This window comes from Oncorhynchus kisutch, unplaced genomic scaffold (genome assembly GCF_002021735.2).
Source record: "Oncorhynchus kisutch isolate 150728-3 unplaced genomic scaffold, Okis_V2 Okis06b-Okis10b_hom, whole genome shotgun sequence".
Taxonomy (NCBI): domain Eukaryota; kingdom Metazoa; phylum Chordata; class Actinopteri; order Salmoniformes; family Salmonidae; genus Oncorhynchus; species Oncorhynchus kisutch.
In genome coordinates, this window is record NW_022261983.1 from 14,666,932 (window position 1) to 14,690,406 (window position 23,475).

Consider the following 23,475-nt stretch of genomic DNA (forward strand, 5'->3'; position numbering starts at 1 on the left):
TATACAAAAACAATAAACGAAATAACAACCGTGAAGCTAAATGCAAACTGTGCTGAAACAAGCCATCAACATAGACAATCACCCACAAATACACAGTGCAACCCAGGCTACCTAAGTATGATTCTCAATCAGAGACAACTAATGACACCTGCCTCTGATTGAGAACCATACTAGGCCGAAACATAGAAATCCCCAAATCATAGAAAATCAAACACAGACTGTCCACCCCAACTCACGCCCTGACCATACTAACTAAATACAAAACAAAGGAAATAAAGGTCAGAACGTGACACACAGTCTGTTTGTCTTATTAAACGTATTGAATGTATTGATCAAAGTATTGATGATTGGTCCTCGATCACCTACATGACAGTACAGCAGACGTTCACACATACACATCAACAACTGTCTCAAATAGCACACTAGTTCCTTTTACAGTACACTACTGTTGACCTGAGTCACATAGAGCTCTGTCATAAAGTTGTGCCCTACATAGGGAATAGGGTACCATTTGAGAGTTGACCAAACATCAAAGTATCTTAGTGGTAACAGGGCTGCAGGGTGAAGAGGTGAGAAGGAACACAGAACAGAACACAGACTGCTGAAGGACCGGGCTGCTTCAGAACAGAATGCAGACTGCTGAAGGACCCGGCTGCTTCAGAACAGAATGCAGACTGCTGAAGGACCGGGCTGCTTCAGAACAGAATGCAGACTGCTGAAGGACCCGGCTGCTTCAGAACAGAACGCAGACTGCTGAAGGACCAGGCTGCTTCAGAACAGAACACAGACTGCTGAAGGACCGGCTGCTTCAGAACAGAACGCAGACTGCTGAAGGACCAGGCTGCTTCAGAACAGAATGCAGACTGCTGAAGGACCAGGCTGCTTCAGAACAGAACACAGACTGCTGAAGGACCAGGCTGCTTCAGAACAGAACACAGACTGCTGAAGGACCGGGCTGCTTCAGAACAGAACACAGACTGCTGAGACACCGGCAGTCCAACTTCTAACAGATACCTACTTTTTGAAGAGAAAAGCAAAGGAGGGATCGAGGAAAGGAAGAAGGGATTGAGGGAAGGAAGGAGGGGATCGATGGAAGGAGAGAAGGATGGAAGAAAGAAAGAAAGGAGAGATGGAGGGAAGGAAGAAAGGAGGGATGGATGGATGGAAGGAGAGATGGAGGGAAGGAAGGATGGAAGAAAGGAGAGATGGAGGGAAGGAAGGAAGGATGGAAGAAAGGAGAGATGGAGGGAAGGAAGGAAGGATGGAAGAAAGGAGAGATGGAGGGAAGGAAGAAGGGATGAGGGATGAGCGATGGAGGGAAGGTAGGAAGGAAGGAAGGAAGGAAGGAAGGATGGAAGGAAGGAAGGAAGGAAGGAAGGAAGGAAGGAAGGAAGGAAGGAAGGAAGGATGGATGGATGGAGGGAAGGAAGGAAGGAAGGAAGGAGGGATGGAAGAAAGGAGGGATGGAGGGAAGGAAGGAAGAAAGGAGAGATGGAGGAAGGAAGGAAGGAAGGAAGGAAGGAAGGAAGGAAGGAAGGAAGGAAGGAAGGAAGGAAGGAAGGAAGGAAGGAAGGAAGAAGGAAGGAAGGAAGGAAGGAAGGAAGGAAGGAGGGAAGGAAGGAAGGATGGATGGAAGAAAGGAGAGATGGAGGGAAGGAAGGAAGGAAGGATGGAAGAAAGGAGAGATGGAGGGAAGGAAGGAAGGAAGGAAGGAAGGAAGGAAGGAAGGAAGGAAGGAAGGAAGGAAGGAAGGAAGGAAGGAAGGAAGGAAGGAAGGAAAGAAGGGATGAAGGATGAGGGATGAGCGATGAAGGGAAGGAAGGAAGGATGGTTGATGACTGGCCTTCACATGATAAGTCCCATGTATTCCTCTGTGTGTGTGATGTCGTGAATGGCACCCTATTCAATACCTAGTGCATTATACTATGGGAGGGAGGGAGGGAGGGAGGGAGGGAGGGAGGGAGGGAGGGAGGGAGGGAGGGAGGGATGAGAAGAAGAGAGGGAGGGTTGAGGGATGAGAAGAAGAGAGGGAGGGTTGAGGGAGGAGAAGAAGAGAGGGAGGGGTGAGGGAGGAGATGAAGAGAGGGAGGTTGAGGGAGGAGAAGAAGAGAGGGAGGGGTGAGGGAGGAGATGAAGAGAGGGAGGGTTGAGGGAGGAGAAGAAGAGAGGGAGGTGTGAGGGAGGAGAAGAAGAGAGGGAGGGTTGGGGGAGGAGATGAAGAAAGGGAGGGAGGAGGGAGGAGAAGAAGAGAGGGAGGGGTGAGGAAGGAGAAGGCAACAACAGCAGCAAGTTCCCCAATATCATTGTTTTCAGTGGGGCTCTGTGTGTGTGTGTGTGTGTGTGTGTGTGTGTGTGTGTGTGTGTGTGTGTGTGTGTGTGTGTGTGTGTGTGTGTGTGTGTGTGTGTGTGTGTGCTGGACCCCAGAGGTCTAGTTGTCCACTGTGGGAATCTTGCACACGAAGGGAAAGGCTTTGTCACAGCTGTTATCATTCCAGGACCTCAGTGCTGTCAGAAACACACACACACACACACACACACACACACAGCGCTGTTAGAGACAAAAACAACACTACATTGACTGACTGACTGACTGACTCACCAGCTACGGACGTGTGTGTGTGTGTGTTAATGTGTGTGTGTGTGTGTGTGACTCATTACACAGGTGTCTGTTCTGGCACCCAGTTGTCCTAATGATGCACACAGTTTATTACCCAACAAGGGAGACCTGAGAGTGATTCAGCCTCAACTGGTTATAGATGCCTGGTATAACAGCAAGGCCTGATGGGGGTTCTGGCATAAAGGCCCTGAAATAGCCAGGCCTGTTTCTCTGAGTTTCTTTACTAGTGTGTGTCCCCACTATAAATATGATTGAACGTGTGTGTGTGTGTGTGTGTGTGTGTGTGTGTGTGTGTGTGTGTGTGTGTGTGTGTGTGTGTGTGTGTGTGTGTGTGTGTGTGTGTGTGTGTGTGTGTGTGTGTGTGTGTGTGTGTGTGTGTGTGTGTGTGTGTGTGTGAGTGTGATCAGCAGGGACACATACTTGGACAGAAACCCAGAGAAACACATCCGAAACAACCAATTAAGAACCTTTAGGTCGTCCCCTGGCTCAATCATGAACCTGTAGGTCATCCCCTGGCTCAATCATGAACCTGTAGGTCATCCCCTGGCTCAATCATGAACCTTTAGATCATCCCCAGGCTCAATCATGAACCTGTAGGTCATCCCCAGGCTCAATCATGAACCTTTAGATCGTCCCTTACCTCAGTCATGTTTTATTGGGTAATACACTGTGTGTATGCATTATTGACTGCCTGTGTGTGTGTATGCATTATTGACTGCCTGTGTGTGTTTATGCATGATTGACTGCCTGTGTGTGTATGCATTATTGACTGCCTGTGTGTGTGTATGCATTATTGACTGCCTGTGTGTGTGTATGCTTATTGACTGCCTGTGTGTTTATGCTTATTGACTGCCTGTGTTGTGTGTGTTTATGCTTATTGACTGCCTGTGTGTGTTTATGCTTATTGACTGCCTGTGTGTGTTTATGCTTATTGACTGCCTGTGTGTGTTATGCTTATTGACTGCCTGTGTGTGTTTATGCTTATTGACTGCCTGTTTGTGTTTATGCTTATTGACTGCCTGTGTGTGTGTTTATGCTTATTGACTGCCTGTGTGTGTTTATGCTTATTGACTGCCTGTGTGTTTATGCTTATTGACTGCCTGTGTGTGTGTCTCACCGCTGTTCTGCCTGTACCAGATCTCGACACAGTCTTCCTCTTCGGGGATGCGGTGTATGCCGTCGTCAGGCTGGTTGCCATCCCAGTAGCTGTATCCATAGTTACTGCCGTCGGTCCACTCCAGAGTGCCCTCCTACAGTCAGGAATAGTATGACATGGTACATGTAACAACCTGGGCAGACTGCTTTAATGAAAAGGGAAGTTTAGCTAAAACCTCAAACTGACCGTTACCTAAACTCTGACTCTGACTCTCAACTGGGACCTCATTTTAGCCCCGTTTGGAAAGTTAATAAGAGGTTTGCACGTCAGATATGTCCTGTTAGCTGTTTCCCATGAGAGTTGTACTAGTAGTTACAAACACCACTGATCTGGGGACAGCTTAGTGTTTTACAACCCTAACGGTTAAGGTTAGGATAGGGGGAAGTGTAAACTGATCCTAGATCTATTCATAAAGAGGGAACTTATACCCCTGGTCCAATAAAAAACCACTAGTGAGTTCCGGCAACAGATATACTGGATCACATCAGTGATAATCAACACCAACCCTGGCTAAACCAAACAAACCTGGGCTGCATTATTACCTTTATTTAACCAAGAACAAATTCTTATTTACAATGGAGGCCTAGGAACAGTGGGATAACTGCCTGTTCAGCTCGGGGATTTGAACTAGCAACCTTCCAGTTACTAGTCCAACGCTCTAACCACTAGGCTACCCTGCCGCCCCATTAGTGATAATCAACACCAACCCTGGCTGAACCAAACAAACCTGGGGCTGCATCCTAACATTATTACCTTTATTTAAGCTAGGCAAGTCAGTTAAGACCCAACGCTCTAACCACTAGGCTAACCTGCCGCCCCATTAGTGATAATCAACACCAACCCTGGCTAAACCAAACAAACCTGGGGTTCGATCCTAAATGGCTTCCTGTTCCCTTCGTAGTGCATTACATTTGACCAGAGACTAGCTCTCCTCTGATCAACAGTAGACTACTATAGGAATAAGGGGTGCCATTTGGGACGTAGGCCCAGTCTAGGTTCTCTATCTCTGGAGGTGATGGCTTGGTGACTCTGTAGTGGGTTTACCAGCAGTGTGTTAATGAACCAGCCTTTCAGTTCTAGAGTGAAATATCTACGTCAGACTGGCTTCCTATAGAGCTGGACTGACAGGCTCCTGTTGCTTTCAGTTCTAGAGTGAAATATCTACGTCAGACTGGCTTCCTATAGAGCTGGACTGACAGGCTCCTGTTGTTTTCAGTTCTAGAGTGAAATATCTACGTCAGACTGGCTTCCTATAGAGCTGGACTGACAGGCTCCTGTTGCTTTCAGTTCTAGAGCGAAATATCTACGTCAGACTGGCTTCCTATAGAGCTGGACTGACAGGCTCCTGTTGCTTTCAGTTCTAGAGTGAAATATCTACGTCAGACTGGCTTCCTATAGAGCTGGACTGACAGGCTCCTGTTGCTTTCAGTTCTAGAGTGAAATATCTACGTCAGACTGGCTTCCTATAGAGCTGGACTGACAGGCTCCTGTTGCTTTCAGTTCTAGAGTGAAATATCTACGTCAGACTGGCTTCCTATAGAGCTGGACTGACAGGCTCCTGTTGCTTTCAGTTCTAGAGTGAAATATCTACGTCAGACTGGCTATAGAGCTGAACTGACAGGCTCCTGTTGGATTCATTTTGTTTTTATTTGACCGTTATTTATACAGGTTTTTCTCATTGAGACAACATCTCTTTTCCAAGAGAGACCTGGTCCAATAGCAGCAGAGGGAACAACATTTCAGACAAAACAACTTACATACTATAACACAACATTAAATAAAACTATAGACACACATACAGTGCAACAAAAACATTTTACGTTAAAAAACATGAAAGTCTTGACTAAAAACAGCTGTCCTAAAAACAATTACACTCTTCTATAATATATACATCGATCAAGTGTTTAAACTCCACCGACGAAACTAGATCATCAAATTTCAAAATGTTCAGGAGAGAATTCCAGGTCCACGGAGCTAAGTAACTAAAACTATTTCTACCATGACCTGTTCTAGTTGTTGGTACTGTTAGAAGTAAACCCTCTGGGATCTATTAGCATATCCAGCAAACTGGGAACGTTCCTAGAACATTAGCTTAGATTTCCATTCATTTCTAGTTGGGGTTTTATCTAACATTAGGATTATAACGTCCCAAAAACATTAAAATAATTATTCAGAAAACTATTTGAACTGAAATCTCATTGGAATGTTCGAACGTTCACTAAAACGTTATACACAACATCTGTAACAATCACCACAGAAGAAATCCCCAAACGTTCTCATGAGGTTTCCAGATGATGTAACAATCACCAAAGAAGAATTCCCCAAACGTTCTCATGAGGTTTCCAGATGATGTAACAATCACCACAGAAGAATTCCCCAAACGTCCTCATGAGGTTTCCAGATGATGTAACAATCACCACAGAAGAATTCCCCAAATGTTCTCATGAGGTTTCCAGATGATGTAACAATCACCACAGAAGAATTCCTCAAACGTTCTCATGAGGTCTCCAGATGATGTAACAATCACCACAGAAGAATTCCCCAAATGTTCTCATGAGGTTTCCAGATGATGTAACAATCACCACAGAAGAATTCCCCAAATGTTCTCATGAGGTTTCCAGATGATGTAACAATCACCACAGAAGAATTCCCCAAACGTTCTCATGAGGTTTCCAGATGATGTAACAATCACCACAGAAGAATTCCCCAAACGTTCTCATGAGGTCTCCAGATGATGTAATAATGTTTTTAGAACACACTGCCACAACACAAATGTGAGTGGGAACGTTCTGGAAACATCTGACAAACGTTTTACCAAGCTATTTTACCAAGAAGGAGAGTGATGGAGTGCTGCATCAGATGACCTGGCCTCCACAATCACCTGACCTCAACCCAATTGAGATGGTTTGGGATGAGTTGGACTGCAGAGTGAAGGAAAAGCAGCCAACAAGTGCTCAGCATATGTGTGAACTCCTTCAAGAGTCTGGGAAAATCATTCCAGATGAAGCTGGTTGAGAGAATGCCAAGAGTGTGAAAAGCTGTCATCAAGGCAAAGGGTGGCTACTTTGAAGAATCTAAAATCTAAACTCAGTTTTGATTTGTTTAACACTATATTGGTTACTACATGATTCCATATGTGTTATTTCATAGTTTTAATGTCTTCACTAATATTCTACAATGTAGAAAACAGTAAAAAAATAAAGAAAAACCCTTGAATGAGTCGGTGTGTCCAAACGTTTAACTGGTACCATAAATCCTAGTTGGAAGATTCTTTGTATTACATCTGAGGAGACATCTGCAGAGATTGAATTCACGATAACTGCTGCAGATGTCAACCCCCAGAGTACATTGCCTTAAAAAGACAAGTACAGTGTGTTTGTTGACAACATATGAGGTAGTGATTATCCAGGCAGTGGTGCTTAATAGGGTTTCTGGAAAACTACCCAGAAGACTCCGGGAATTGGGAGGGAATTCTGGGAAAGATCCTGGAATGTTTGAACCCTCAGTGCTTACCTGTCTCCTGTCGTGAAGGCCGATCCATATGTCTGTTGGTATCCCTGGGATACGGCTGTTGACGAGATCGTAGACGAACACATTCTCCTCCCAGCTGAGAACTCAGACAAGGGATGGTTAGAGTTAGAGAGAGGTGTCTGTGTGTGTGTGTGTGTGTGTGTGTGTGTGTGTGTGTGTGTGTGTGTGTGTGTGTGTGTGTGTGTGTGTGTGTGTGTGTGTGTGTGTGTGTGTGTGTGTGTGTGTGTGTGTGTGTGTGTGTGTGTGTGTGTGTGTGTGTGCGGTTTGTATGTGTGTGTGTGTGTGTGTGTGTGCGGTGTGTGTGTGTGCGTGTGTGTGTGTGCGTGCGTGTGTGTGTATCCTCTCACCTGTAGTGTGGCAGTGTGTGGACCTTTGTGTGTGTATATGGACAGGTATCCCTCTCACCTGTGTACGGAGGTGAGTTTGGCAGACTTGAGACCGTTGGAGAATTCAGCACAGTACAGGTCAGCCTCGGCCCAGGTACGGTTCAGAGGGAAAAAACGGTAGCAGTGACCTTCGAACTCAGTCCAGAACAATGGACAGGTGACGGGAAGGCCTGGTTCTGGCAACTGTAGGGGGAAGGCTGGGGGAGGGGAGGGGAAGGGAAGGAGGGGAGGGGAAGAGGAGAGGAGAGGGAAGGGAAGGGAAGGGAGGGGAGGGGAGGGGAGGGGAGGGAAGGGAAGGGAAGGGAAGGGAAGGGAAGGGAAGGGAAGGGAAGGGAAGGGAAGGGAAGGGAAGGGAAGGGAAGGGAAGGGAAGGGAAGGGAAGGGAAGGGAAGGGAAGGGAAGGGAAGGGAAGGGAAGGGAAGGGAAGGGAAGAGAGCGGGGAGTCAGAAGATGGGAAGAGGAGAGAGGCGAGAGAGGGGGAGGTAAGCGAGAGCGGGGGAGAATAGAGAATGAAAGAGAATAGGTTACACTGCTCTTAAGTAATTGTGAATACTCCGTTGTCCTTGTCATGTTCATTATCAAGTTAGACTGCAGCAATCCTATCCCAAAGTTTACAGAAGTATTTTCCAAAAGTTTTCTATATTCTGAAGTGATAACCTCATCATTCTGAAGTGATAACCTCATCATTCTGAAGTGATAACCTCATCATTCTGAAGTGATAACCTCATCATTCTGAAGTGATAACCTCATCATTCTGAAGTGATAACCTCATCATTCTGAAGTGATAACCTCATCACTCTGAAGTGATAACCTCATCACTCTGAAGTGATAACCTCAGCATTCTGAAGTGATAACCTCATCATTCTGAAGTGATAACCTCATCATTCTGAAGTGATAACCTCATCACTCTGAAGTGATAACCTCGTCATTCTGAAGTGATAACCTCGTCATTCTGAAGTGATAACCTCATCATTCTGAAGTGATAACCTCATCATTCTGAAGTGATAACCTCATCATTCTGAAGTGATAACCTCATCATTCTGAAGTGATAACCTCATCATTCTGAAGTGATAACCTCATCATTCTGAAGTGATAACCTCATCATTCTGAAGTGATAACCTCATCATTCTGAAGTGATAACCTCATCACTCTGAAGTGATAACCTCATCATTCTGAAGTGATAACCTCATCATTCTGAAGTGATAACCTCATCACTCTGAAGTGATAACCTCATCACTCTGAAGTGATAACCTCATCACTCTGAAGTGATAACCTCATCACTCTGAAGTGATAACCTCATCATTCTGAAGTGATAACCTCATCACTCTGAAGTGATAACCTCATCATTCTGAAGTGATAACCTCATCACTCTGAAGTGATAACCTCATCACTCTGAAGTGATAACCTCGGCATTCTGAAGTGATAACCTCATCATTCTGAAGTGATAACCTCATCACTCTGAAGTGATAACCTCAGCATTCAGAAGTGATAACCTCATCATTCTGAAGTGATAACCTCATCACTCTGAAGTGATAACCTCATCATTCTGAAGTGATAACCGCATCACTCTGAAGTGATAACCTCATCATTCTGAAGTGATAACCTCATCATTCTGAAGTGATAACCTCATCATTCTGAAGTGATAACCTCATCACTCTGAAGTGATAACCTCATCATTCTGAAGTGATAACCTCATCACTCTGAAGTGATAACCTCATCACTCTGAAGTGATAACCTCAGCATTCTGAAGTGATAACCTCATCACTCTGAAGTGATAACCTCATCATTCTGAAGTGATAACCTCATCATTCTGAAGTGATAACCTCATCATTCTGAAGTGATAACCTCATCATTCTGAAGTGATAACCTCATCATTCTGAAGTGATAACCTCATCATTGTAGGCTATGTGTTTTATATGTATGTATTTCAGACCTTTCAGACTAATAATGTTCTGTCCTCTGTCATGTTTCAGGAGGACCCCAGGAAGAGCAGCTGATGCTTTTGCAGCAGCTAATGGGGATCCTATTAAATACTGATAATAATATTGATAATAATGACTTTGATAATGACTTTGATAATGACTTTGATAATGACTTTGATAATGACTTTGATAATGACTTTGATAATAATATTGTCACGTGTTTATGCACTTACCCAAAGCTAGACTATCAGTCACTCTGTATCCTTTCACCAAGACTATCAGTCACTCTGTATCACTTCACCAAGACTATCAGTCACTCTGTATCCTTTCACCTAGACTTTCAGTCACTCTGTATCCCTTCACCAAGACTATCAGTCACTCTGTATCACTTCACCAAGACTATCAGTCACTCTGTATCCTTTCACCTAGACTTTCAGTCACTCTGTATCCCTTCACCTAGACTATCAGTCACTCTGTATCCTTTCACCTAGACTTTCAGTCACTCTGTATCCTTTCACCTAGACTTTCAGTCACTCTGTATCCCTTCACCTAGACTATCAGTCACTCTGTATCCTTTCACCTAGACTTTCAGTCACTCTGTATCCCTTCACCTAGACTATCAGTCACTCTGTATCCTTTCACCTAGACTTTCAGTCACTCTGTATCCCTTCACCTAGACTATCAGTCACTCTGTATCACTTCACCAAGACTATCAGTCACTCTGTATCCCTTCACCTAGACTTTCAGTCACTCTGTATCACTTCACCAAGAGTTTCAGTCACTCTGTATCACTTCATCAAGACTTTCAGTCACTCTGTATCACTTCACCAAAGGTAGACTATCAGTCACTCTGTATCCCTTCACCAAGACTATCAGTCACTCTGTATCCCTTCACCAAAGGTAGACTATCAGTCACTCTGTATCCCTTCACCTAGACTTTCAGTCACTCTGTATCCCTTCACCAAAGGCAGACTATCAGTCACTCTGTATCCCTTCACCAAAGGTAGACTATCAGTCACTCTGTATCCCTTCACCTAGACTTTCAGTCACTTTGTATCCCTTCACCAAAGGCAGACTATCAGTCACTCTGTATCCCTTCACCAAAGGTAGACTATCAGTCACTCTGTATCCCTTCACCAAAGGCAGACTATCAGTCACTCTGTATCCCTTCACCAAAGGTAGACTTTCAGTCACTCTGTATCCCTTCACCTAGACTTTCAGTCACTTTGTATCCCTTCACCAAAGGTAGACTTTCAGTCACTTTGTATCCTTTCACCAAAGGTAGACTATCAGTCACTCTGTATCCCTTCACCAAAGGTAGACTATCAGTCACTCTGTATCCCTTCACCTAGACTTTCAGTCACTTTGTATCCCTTCACCAAAGGCAGACTATCAGTCACTCTGTATCCCTTCACCAAAGGTAGACTATCAGTCACTCTGTATCCCTTCACCAAAGGTAGACTATCAGTCACTCTGTATCCCTTCACCAAGACTATCAGTCACTCTGTATCCCTTCACCAAGACTATCAGTCACTGTATCCCTTCACCAAAGGTAGACTATCAGTCACTCTGTATCCCTTCACCTAGACTTTCAGTCACTTTGTATCCCTTCACCTAGACTTTCAGTCACTCTGTATCCCTTCACCTAGACTTTCAGTCACTCTGTATCCCTTCACCAAGACTTTCAGTCACACTGTATCCCTTCACCAAGACTTTCAGTCACTCTGTATCACTTCACGAAGACTTTCAGTCACTCTGTATCCCTTCACCAAGACTTTCAGTCACTCTGTATCCCTTCACCAAGACTATCAGTCACTCTGTATCCCTTCACCAAAGGTAGACTATCAGTCACTCTGTATCCCTTCACCTAGACTTTCAGTCACTTTGTATCCCTTCACCTAGACTTTCAGTCACTCTGTATCCCTTCACCTAGACTTTCAGTCACTCTGTATCCCTTCACCAAGACTTTCAGTCACACTGTATCCCTTCACCAAGACTTTCAGTCACTCTGTATCACTTCACGAAGACTTTCAGTCACTCTGTATCCCTTCACCTAAGACTTTCAGTCACTCTGTATCCCTTCACCTAGACTTTCAGTCACTCTGTATCCCTTCACCTAGACTTTCAGTCACTCTGTATCCCTTCACCTAGACTTTCAGTCACTCTGTATCCCTTCACCAAGAGTTCCAGGTACTCTGTTACTGTATATGTTGAAAGAGGACAGGCTGCACTTCTCTTAACATGTTCAGACTAGGGCCTCACGTGTGGCGCAGGGGTCTAAGGCACCGCAGTGCTAGAGGCGTCACTACAGACCCGGGGTCGATCCCGGGCTGTATCACAACCGGCCGTGATCGGGAGTTTCATAGGGCGGCGCACAATTGGCACAGGGTCATCTGGGTTAATCATCTGGGTTAGTCATCTGGGTTAGTCATCTGGGTTAGTCATCTGGGTTAGCCATCTGGGTTAGTCATATGGGTTAATCATCTGGGTTAATCATCTGGGTTAATCAACTGGGTTCGTCATCTGGGTTAATCATCTGGGTTAGTCATCTGGGTTAATCATCTGGGTTAGTCATCTGGGTTAGTCATCTGGGTTAACTGACTAACTAACTGACTAACTAACTAACTAACTAACTAACTAACTAACTAACTAACTGACTGAGTAACTAACTGACTAACTAACTAACTGACTGACTAACTAACTAACTAACTAACTAACTGACTAACTGACTGACTAACTAACTAACTGACTAACTAACTAACTGACTAACTGACTGACTAACTAACTAACTGACTAACTGACTAACCAACTGACTAACTGACTAACTAACTAACTAACTGACTAACTGACTAACTAACTGACTAACTAACTAACTAACTAACTAACTAACTAACTGGCTAACTAACTGACTGACTAACTAACTAACTAACTGACTGACTAACTAACTAACTAACTAACTAACTAACTATCTAACTGGCTAACTGACTAACTAACTAACTGACTAACTAACTAACTAACTGACTAACTGACTAACTGACTGACTAACTAACTAACTAACTGACTAACTAACTGACTAACTAACTAACTGACTGACTAACTAACTGACTAACTGACTAACTAACTAACTGACTAACTAACTAACTAACTAACTAACTAACTAACTGACTAACTGACTAACTACTAACTAACTAACTGACTAACTGACTAACTAACTGACTAACTGACTAACTAACTAACTGACTAACTGATTAACTAACTGACTAACTGACTGACTAACTAACTAACTAACTGACTAACTAACTAACTGACTAACTAACTAACTGACTAACTAACTGACTAACTAACTGACTAACTGACTAACTAACTAACTGACTAACTAACTAACTAACTAACTGACTAACTGACTAACTGACTAACTAACTGACTAACTAACTAACTAACTAACTAACTAACTAACTAACTAACTGACTAACTAACTAACTAACTAACTAACTGATTAACTAACTAACTGACTAACTGACTAACTAACTAACTGACTAACTAACTAACTGACTAACTAACTAACTAACTAACTAACTGACTAACTAACTAACTAACTAACTAACTAACTGACTAACTAACTGACTAACTGACTAACTAACTAACTGACTAACTGACTAACTGACTAACTGACTAACTAACTAACTAACTGACTAACTAACTAACTGACTAACTAACTGATTAACTAACTGACTAACTAACTGACTAACTAACTGACTGACTGACTAACTAACTAACTAACTAACTAACTGACTAACTAACTAACTAACTAACTAACTAACTAACTAACTAACTAACTAACCAACTGACTAACTAAGTAACTAACTAACTAACTAACTAACTGACTAACTGACTAACTAACTAACTAACTGACTGACTAACTAACTAACTAACTAACTGACTAACTAACGAACTAACTAACTAACTGACTAACTAACTGACTAACTGACTAACTGACTAACTAACCGACTAACTAACTAACTAACTGACTAACTAACTAACTGACTAACTAACTAACTAACTAACTAACTAACTAACTGACTAACTAACTAACAAACTAACTGACTAACTGACTAACTAACTAACTGACTAACTGACTAACTAACTAACTGACTAACTGACTAACTAACTGACTAACTGACTAACTAACTAACTACCTGACTAACTAACTAACTAACTGACTAACTAACTAACTAACTAACTGACTAACTGACTAACTAACTAACGAACTAACTAACTAACTGACTAACTAACTGACTAACTAACTGACTAACTGACTAACTAACTAACTAACTAACTGACTAACTAACTGATTAACTAACTGACTAACTGACTGACTAACTAACTAACTAACTGACTAACTAACTAACTAACTAACTAACTAACTGACTAACTAAATAACTAACTAACTAACTGACTAACTAACTGACTAACTAACTGACTAACTGACTAACTAACTAACTAACTAACTAACTAACTAACTGACTAACTAACTGACTAACTAACTGACTAACTGACTAACTAACTGACTAACTGACTAACTAACTGACTAACTAACTAACTAACTAACTAACTAACTAACTGACTAACTAACTGACTAACTAACTAACTAACTGACTAACTAACTAACTGACCAACTGACTAACTGACTAACTAACTAACTAACTAACTGACTAACTAACTAACTAACTGACTGACTAACTGACTAACTGACTAACTAACTGACTAACTAACTAACTAACTAACTAACTGACTAACTAACTAACTAACTGACTAACTAGCTGACTAACTGGCTAACTAACTAACTAACTAACTAACTGATTAACTAACTAACTGACTAACTGACTAACTAACTAACTGACTAACTAACTAACTAACTGACTAACTGACTAACTAACTAACTAACTAACTGACTGACTAACTAACTAACTAACTAACTAACTGACTAACTAACTAACTAACTAACTAACTAACTGACTAACTGACTAACTAACTGACTAACTGACTAACTAACTAACTGACTAACTAACTAACTAACTAACTAACTAACTGACTGACTAACTGACTAACTAACTAACTACCTAACTGACTAACTAACTAACTAACCAACTAACTAACTAACTAACTAACTAACTGACTAACTAACTAACTAACTAACTAACTAACTAACTAACTAACTGACTAACTAACTGACTAACTAACTGACTAACTGACTAACTAACTAACTAACTGACTAACTAACTAACTGACTAACTGACTAACTGACTAACTAACTAACTAACTGACTAACTAACTAACTAACTAACTAACTACTAACTAACTGACTAACTAACTAACTAACTGACTAACTAACAAACTAACTGACTAACTGGCTAACTAACTAACTGACTAACTAACTGACTAACTGACTAACTGATTAACTAACTGACTAACTAACTGACTAACTAACTAACTAACTAACTGACTAACTAACTAACTAACTGACTAACTAACTAACTAACTAACTAACTAACTAACTAACTAACTAACTAACTACTAACTGACTAACTAACTGACTAACTAACTAACTGACTAACTAACTAACTAACTGACTAACTGACTAACTAACTGACTGACTAACTGACTAACTGACTAACTAACTGACTGACTAACTAACTAACTAAATAACTAACTAACTAACTGACTAACTAACTGACTAACTAACTAACTGACTAACTAACTGACTAACTGACTAACTAACTGACTAACTAACTGACTAACTGACTAACTAACTGACTAACTAACTAACTTACTAACTAACTAACCCAATGTGAGTGACTGTATATAGAGCATTGGAAGATGCTGTCACCTTTCACCTTCTAGGACACCAAAGACTACCAGGGATACATTGGGTTTATTATACTTCAGTTTGTTTTAATACATACTTTCTTTACACTTATCTTTCTTAAAACTGTATTGTTGGTTAAGGGCTTGTAAATAAGCATTTCACAATAAGGTCTACCTACACCTGTTGTATTCAGCATTTCACAATAAGGTCTACCTACACCTGTTGTATTCAGCATTTCACAATAAGGTCTACCTACACCTGTTGTTTTCAGCATTTCACAATAAGGTCTACCTACACCTGTTGTATTCAGCATTTCACAATAAGGTCTACCTACACCTGTTGTTTTCAGCATTTCACAATAAGGTCTACCTACACCTGTTGTATTCAGCATTTCACAATAAGGTCTACCTACACCTGTTGTATTCAGCATTTCACAATAAGGTCTACCTACACCTGTTGTAAATAAGCATTTCACAATAAGGTCTACCTACACCTGTTGTATTCAGCATTTCACAATAAGGTCTACCTACACCTGTTGTAAATAAGCATTTCACAATAAGGTCTACCTACACCTGTTGTAAATAAGCATTTCACAATAAGGTCTACCTACACCTGTTGTAAATAAGCATTTCACAATAAGGTCTACCTACACCTGTTGTAAATAAGCATTTCACAATAAGGTCTACCTACACCTGTTGTAAATAAGCATTTCACAATAAGGTATACCTACACCTGTTGTAAATAAGCATTTCACAATAAGGTCTACCTACACCTGTTGTATTCAGCGTTTCACAATAAGGTCTACCTACACCTGTTGTTTTCAGCATTTCACAATAAGGTCTACTACACCTGTTGTATTCAGCATTTCACAATAAGGTCTACTACACCTGTTGTATTCAGCATTTCACAATAAGGTCTACTACACCTGTTGTATTCAGCATTTCACAATAAGGTCTACTACACCTGTTGTATTCAGCATTTCACAATAAGGTCTACTACACCTGTTGTATTCAGCATTTCACAATAAGGTCTACCTACACCTGTTGTATTCAGCATTTCACAATAAGGTCTACCTAACCTGTTGTATTTGGCGCATGTGACAAATAAAATGTGATTTGATCTTCTTCAATGACTCTACCCAGACGAAGCACAACTTCCTCCCCCAAACGTTTGTTTACCGCCACAGCCGCCACACCTAAATAGTAGTACTCACCGTGTGTGATCTTGACGTTGGTGGAAGGGATGGTCCTCGCAGGACGAGCCCAGAGGAGCAGGGTCAGACACAACTCCCAGCAGAGCATCTTCCAACAGAAACACAGGAAGACAGGCAGAGAGAGAGAATCTAGATCCACTGACTCGGAATATGGGTGTGTGTTTGAGTGTGGATGTGTGTGTGTGGGTGTGTGGCTCTTCTTCTGTGTGATGAGAGGGGGGAAGTGCAATGTGTGTGTGTGTGTGTGTGTGTGTGTGTGTGTGTGTGTGTGTGTGTGTGTGTGTGTGTGTGTGTGTGTGTGTGTGTGTGTGTGTGTGTGTGTGTGTGTGTGTGTGTGTGTGTGTGTGAGTCAGTGCTGAGTAGTAGCTCTGGGAGATTAGATGATGTCTCTAAGTCTTGCTCAGGAAGAAATCAGTGTGTGTGTATGTGAGAGAGAGAGACAGAGAGAGAGAGAGAGAGGGCGGAGAGAGAGAGAGAGAGGGCGGAGAGAGAGAGAGAGAGAGAGGGCGAAGAGAGATAGAGAGAGAGAGACAGAGAGAGAGAGAGGGCAGAGAGAGAGAGAGAGAGAGAGAGAGGGTGGAGGGTTAATTTTATTGTTTATTTCACTTGTGTATATTATCTACTTCACTTGCTTTGGCAATGTTAACATATGTTTCCATGTCAATAAAGCCTCTTGAATTGAAAAATGCTCCCCAACCTCTTCTTGTTTTGCAAGGCTTCTCAGTCGATCACATTATTGGCTCTGCAAGGGAGAGAACGAAAGAACGACAGAGAGAAAACTAGAGAGGAGAAGGAGGAGAAAGACTCACACCCAAATACACACTGAAAGAGGAGAGAGACTCACACCCAAATACACACTGAAAGAGGAGAGAGACTCACACCCAAATACACACTGAAAGAGGAGAGAGACTCACACCCAAATACACACTGAAAGAGGAGAGAGACTCACACCCAAATACACACTGAAAGAGGAGAGAGAGACTCACACCCAAATACACACTGACTCACCCAAATACACACTGAAAGAGGAGGAGAGAGACTCACTCAAATACACATGTCCAACACTGAAGGGGGACAACTTTAACTCTCAACACTGAAATGGGAGAAGAATTGAACCCCAACACTGAAAGGAGAGAAGACTTTAACCCTCAACACTGAAAGGAGAGAAGACTTTAACCCCTCAACACTGAAAGGAGAGAAGAATATAACCCTCAACACTGAAAGGGGAGAAGACTTTAACCCTCAACACTGAAAGGGGAGAAGACTTTAACCCTCAACACTGAAAGGGGAGAAGACTTTAACCCTCAACACTGAAAGGAGAGAAGACTTTAACCCCAACACTGAAAGGAGAGAAGACTTTAACCCTCAACACTGAAAGGAGAGAAGACTTTAACCCTCAACACTGAAGGGGAGAAGACTTTAACCCTCAACACTGAAAGGGGAGAAGACTTTTAACCCTCAACACTGAAGGGGGAGAAGACTTTAACCCCAACACTGAAAGGGGAGAAGACTTTTAACCCTCAACACTGAAGGGGGAGAAGACTTTAACCTTTCATCAGATTATATAACATGTTACATCAGCCACGTCTCATCCAGATTATATAACATGTTACATCAGCCACGTCTCATCATAGTCTGACAGTTAGACCTGGATGTTAATCTATATATTGTAGCCCTGACAGTTAGACCTGGATATTAATCTATATATTGTAGCCCTGACAGTTAGACCTGGATGTTAATCTATATATTGTAGCCCTGACAGTTAGACCTGGATATTAATCTATATATTGTAGCCCTGACAGTTAGACCTGGATGTTAATCTATATATTGTAGCCCTGACAGTTAGACCTGGATGTTAATCTATATTTTGTAGCTTTAACAGTTAGACCTGGATATTAATCTATATATTGTAGCCCTGACAGATAGACCTGGATGTTGATCTATATATTGTAGCCCTGACAGTTAGACCTGGATGTTAATCTATATTTTGTAGCCCTGACAGTTAGACCTGGATGTTAATCTATATATTGTAGCCCTGACAGTTAGACCTGGATGTTAATCTATATATTGTAGCCCTGACAGTTAGACCTGGATATGAATCTATATATTGTAGCCCTGACAGTTAAACCTGGATGTTAATCTATATATTGTAGCCCTGACAGTTAGACCTGGATGTTAATCTATATTTTGTAGCTTTGACAGTTAGACCTGGATATAAATCTATATATTGTAGCCCTGACAGTTAGACCTGGATATTAATCTATATATTGTAGTCCTGACAGTTAGACCTGGATATTAATCTATATATTGTAGCCCTGACAGTTAGACCTGGATATAAATCTATATATTGTTGCCCTGACAGTTAGACCTGGATATTAATCTATATATTGTAGCCCTGACAGTTAGACCTGGATGTAAATCTATATATTGTAGCCCTGACAGTTAGACCTGGATGTTAATCTATATATTGTAGCCCTGACAGTTAGACCTGGATATAAATCTATATATTGTAGCCCTGACAGTTAGACCTGGATATAAATCTATATATTGTAGCCCTGACAGTTAGACCTGGATATAAATCTATATATTGTAGCCCTGACAGTTAGACCTGGATGTTAATCTATATATTGTAGCCCTGACAGTTAGACCTCAAATATCTGAATACTCACTTTGAAAGGTATATGAAAGGTCTATGAAAGGTATATGAAAGGTATATGAAAGGTATATGAAAGGTATATGAAAGTAATTGAGATATTTGAAGCCAGGTCTGCTATGTCGTTCCACTGTGTGTGACATTACGTTAGGAACTTTGAACTAACAGAGGACTCTCAGAGGTTTACTGTGGTCAGTGGAGTTTACTGGATAACACACACACACACACACACGCGCACATGCACACACACACACACACACACACACACACACACAAATGCACACACACACACACACAAATGCACACACACACACACACACACACACACACACACACACACACACACACACACACACACACACACACACACACACACACACAAATGCACACACACACACACACACACACAGATAGTGGGGATCCTGTGTGGAAACCTGCTGTAGATAAAGGAGACACACAGAGCAGACCATCTCTCAAATTAACTTAAAGGGTTAGTTCACCCAAATTACTAAATTAGACTGCTTACAGAGTAAGGAAACCAAAACCTAATTTAGTAATGTGGGTGAACTATCCCTTTACCTATTTAGAGAGCCCATAGACCTAGACATAGACATACCATAACAGGAGGTGACGTGAGACAAGACAGAGAAGCTGTCATACATCTCAAACACAGAGCTCAAATCTATAATGAGACTATATATATTCCATATTTTCTATATAGCATCTACACTGATTATACCAAACATGAAGAACACCTTCCTAATATTGAGTTGCACCCCCTTTTGCCCTCAGAACAGCCTCAATTCGTCGAGGTTTGGACTCTACAAGGTGTTGAAAGTGTTCCACAGGGATGCTGGCCCATGTTGACTCTACAAGGTGTTGAAAGTGTTCCACAGGGATGCTGGCCCATGTTGACTCCACAAGGTGTTGAAAGGGTTCCACAGGGATGCTGGCCCATCTTGACACAAACCGGTGCCCCTGGCACCTACTACCATACCCCGTTCAAAGGCACTTCAATATGTTGTCTTGCCCATTCACCCTCTGAGTGGCAACACCTACACATGTCTCAATTGTCTCAAGGCTTAAAAATCCTTCTTTAACCAGGTCTCCTGATCTGATCACCACAGTGTTTCTGGATCAGGGGATCATGGCATAGTTCTTCTCAGCCCCATGACCCCTTAAGCTGGGTACAGAGGGAGGAATGTGCCCTACTGGCTCCAGACATCTATGGTGCCTTCAGACCAGGAGACTGTCTGGGACGAAGCAGCAGTTAAGTGTGTGTGTGTGTGTGTGTGTGTGTGTGTGTGTGTGTGTGTGTGTGTGTGTGTGTGTGTGTGTGTGTGTGTGTGTGTGTGTGTGTGTGTGTGTGTGTGTGTGTGTGTGTGTGTGTGTGTGTGTGTGTGTGTGTGTGTTGGAGAGCATGGTGTGCTGAAAATCGATAGTGGCAGAGGGGTAGAATTCCTCAGGTCAGGGAGGGTAAAGAGGAAAGGAGTCAAAGGTCAAATCCATAGGAGTCAGGCTGGAGTGTCCTAGAAACAGCATCATTAGAGGACATTCTATGTTCTATAGAAAAATACCTGGCTAATAACTAGGATCTAGCCTGATCTGAGATCTGTACCGATTATATAGATCTGACACCAGCAGGCCAATAAATAGGACCTAGCCTGATCTGAGATCTGTACAGATTATATAGATCTGACACCAGCAGGCTAATAAATAGGACCTAGCCTGATCTGAGATCTGTACAGATTATATAGCTCTCCAAACTAGACCAGCAGGCTAATAACTAGGATAACTTGTGTTTGTGTGTGTGTGTGTGTGAGAGAGAGAAAGAGAGCGAGAGAGACAGACAGACAGACAGACACAGCCCTCGTCATCTTGCACAGTGATCTCCACATTATAAGACTGGCCCTCTCCTTGACAGCATGTTATTCTGTTCTGATGTTCTGATTATACCTGGCCCCCTCATGACTGTGTGTGTGTGTATAGGTGGGTGGGTGGATGGACCTGTGACCCAGATAATCCCAGATTGAAGGGTGGAGCAGGAATGGATATTTTCAGGGTGTGTGAGTGAGTGAGTGAGTGAGTGCGTAATCAGTGTGTGTGTGAGGGAGTGCGTAATCAGTGTGTGGTGTTTTCCAGAGACTACCTCACAGGGTGGATCCCTGTTCCGTGGCCGTGTACCAAATGGCACGCTAATTCCCTACATAGTGCACTACTTTTGACCAGAGCCCTATGGGTAGTGCACTACTTTTGACCAGAGCCCTATGGGTAGTGCACTACTTTTGACCAGAGCCCTATGGGTAGTGCACTACTTTTGACCAGAGCCCTATCGGTAGTGCACTACTTTTGACCAGAGCCCTATGGGTAGTGCACTACTTTAGACCAGAGCCCTATGGGTAGTGCACTACTTTTGACCAGAGCCCTATGGGTAGTGCACTACTTTTGACCAGAGCGCTATGGGTAGTGCACTACTTTTGACCAGAGCCCTATGGTAGTGCACTACTTTAGACCAGAGCCCTATGGGTAGTGCACTACTTTTGACCAGAGCCCTATGGGTAGTGCACTACTTTTGACCAGAGCCCTATGGGTAGTGCACTACTTTAGACCAGAGCCCTATGGGTAGTGCACTACTTTAGACCAGAGCCCTATGGGTAGTGCACTACTTTAGACCAGAGCCCTATGGGAAGTGCACTACTTTAGACCAGAGCCCTATGGGAAGTGCACTACTTTAGACCAGAGCCCTATGGGAAGTGCACTACTTTAGACCAGAGCCCTATGGGTAGAGCACTATATAAGGAATAGGGCTCCATCTGGGATACGGACCCTGTTAGGATGATGACGATGATGCCGAGGCTTCCAAATATGCCAGTCTTACTGGCACTGTTCTGGTGGAATCTGGGATTGATTTGAAGTCCAATCTAAGGACTACGGACCGAATTAAAATCAAATCAAATTTTAACTGTCAAATACAAACATTTAGCAGATGTTGTTGATGAGGGTGTAGCGAAATGCTTTGTGTTCCTAACTCCAACAGTGCAGTCATATCGAACAGTTCACCACAATACACACACATCGAAAAGTAAAATAATGGAATTAAGAAATGTATATATATCAGGACGAGCAATATCAGAGTGGCCTTGACTAAAATACAGGAAAATAGAATACAGTATTTACATATGAAATGAGTAAATACAAATAAATAATATGATAATGTCAGAAGATGGACAAGAATACATGCTTAACTCACTGGCTTCAGTTGAACAGATGGATAGACTGGACATATACCATTACAGGATACTGATGGGTCATCTTTAGACTGGACATATACCATTACAGGATACTGATGGGTCATCTTTAGACTGGACATATACCATTACAGGATACTGATGGGTCATCTTTAGACTGGACATATACCATTACAGGATACTGATGGGTCATCTTTAGACTGGACATATACCATTACAGGATACTGATGGGTCATCTTTAGACTGGACATATACCATTACAGGATACTGATGGGTCATCTTTAGACTGGACATATACCATTACAGGATACTGATGGGTCATCTTTAGACTGGACATATGCCATTACAGGATACTGATGGGTCATCTTTAGACTGGACATATACCATTACAGGATAATGATGGGTCATCTTTAGACTGGACATATACCATTACAGGATACTGATGGGTCATCTTTAGACTGGACATATGCCATTACAGGATACTGATGGGTCATCTTTAGACTGGACATATACCATTACAGGATACTGATGGGTCATCTTTAGACTGGACATATACCATTACAGGATACTGATGGGTCATCTTTAGACTGGACATATACCATTACAGGATACTGATGGGTCATCTTTAGACTGGACATATACCATTACAGGATACTGATGGGTCATCTTTAGACTGGACAAATACCATTACAGGATAATGATGGGTCATCTTTAGACTGGACATATGCCATTACAGGATACTGATGGGTCATCTTTAGACTGGACATATACCATTACAGGATACTGATGGGTCATCTTTAGACTGGACATATACCATTACAGGATACTGATGGGTCATCTTTAGACTGGACATATACCATTACAGGATAATGATGGGTCATCT

At 42.2% G+C, this 23,475-nt stretch overlaps 1 protein-coding gene across 1 annotated transcript; it reads right to left on the minus strand.

Moving 5' to 3' along the window:
- Window positions 1-2,187: 2,187 nt before the first annotated feature.
- Window positions 2,188-16,943, minus strand: clec19a (C-type lectin domain containing 19A). Its single transcript, XM_031814202.1, has 5 exons — window positions 16,692-16,943; window positions 7,710-7,887; window positions 7,287-7,380; window positions 3,735-3,867; window positions 2,188-2,505 (listed from the first exon to the last, which is right to left on the minus strand). Exons 1-5 carry the CDS (start codon window positions 16,777-16,779, stop codon window positions 2,429-2,431), a joined length of 570 nt encoding a protein of 189 aa, XP_031670062.1. The 5' UTR covers window positions 16,780-16,943; the 3' UTR covers window positions 2,188-2,428.
- Window positions 16,944-23,475: the final 6,532 nt, after the last annotated feature.

Excerpts from the sequence above, each read along its gene's own strand:
- clec19a (XM_031814202.1), bottom strand. The coding sequence starts at position 16,779 with ATGCTCTGCTGGGAGTTGTGTCTGACCCTGCTCCTCTGGGCTCGTCCT. Across the intron at positions 7,888-16,691 it reads CAACGTCAAGATCACACACG|CCTTCCCCCTACAGTTGCCA; the intron begins GTGAGTACTACT and ends CCCCTCCCCCAG. Across the intron at positions 7,381-7,709 it reads AAACTCACCTCCGTACACAG|CTGGGAGGAGAATGTGTTCG; the intron begins GTGAGAGGGATA and ends CTGAGTTCTCAG.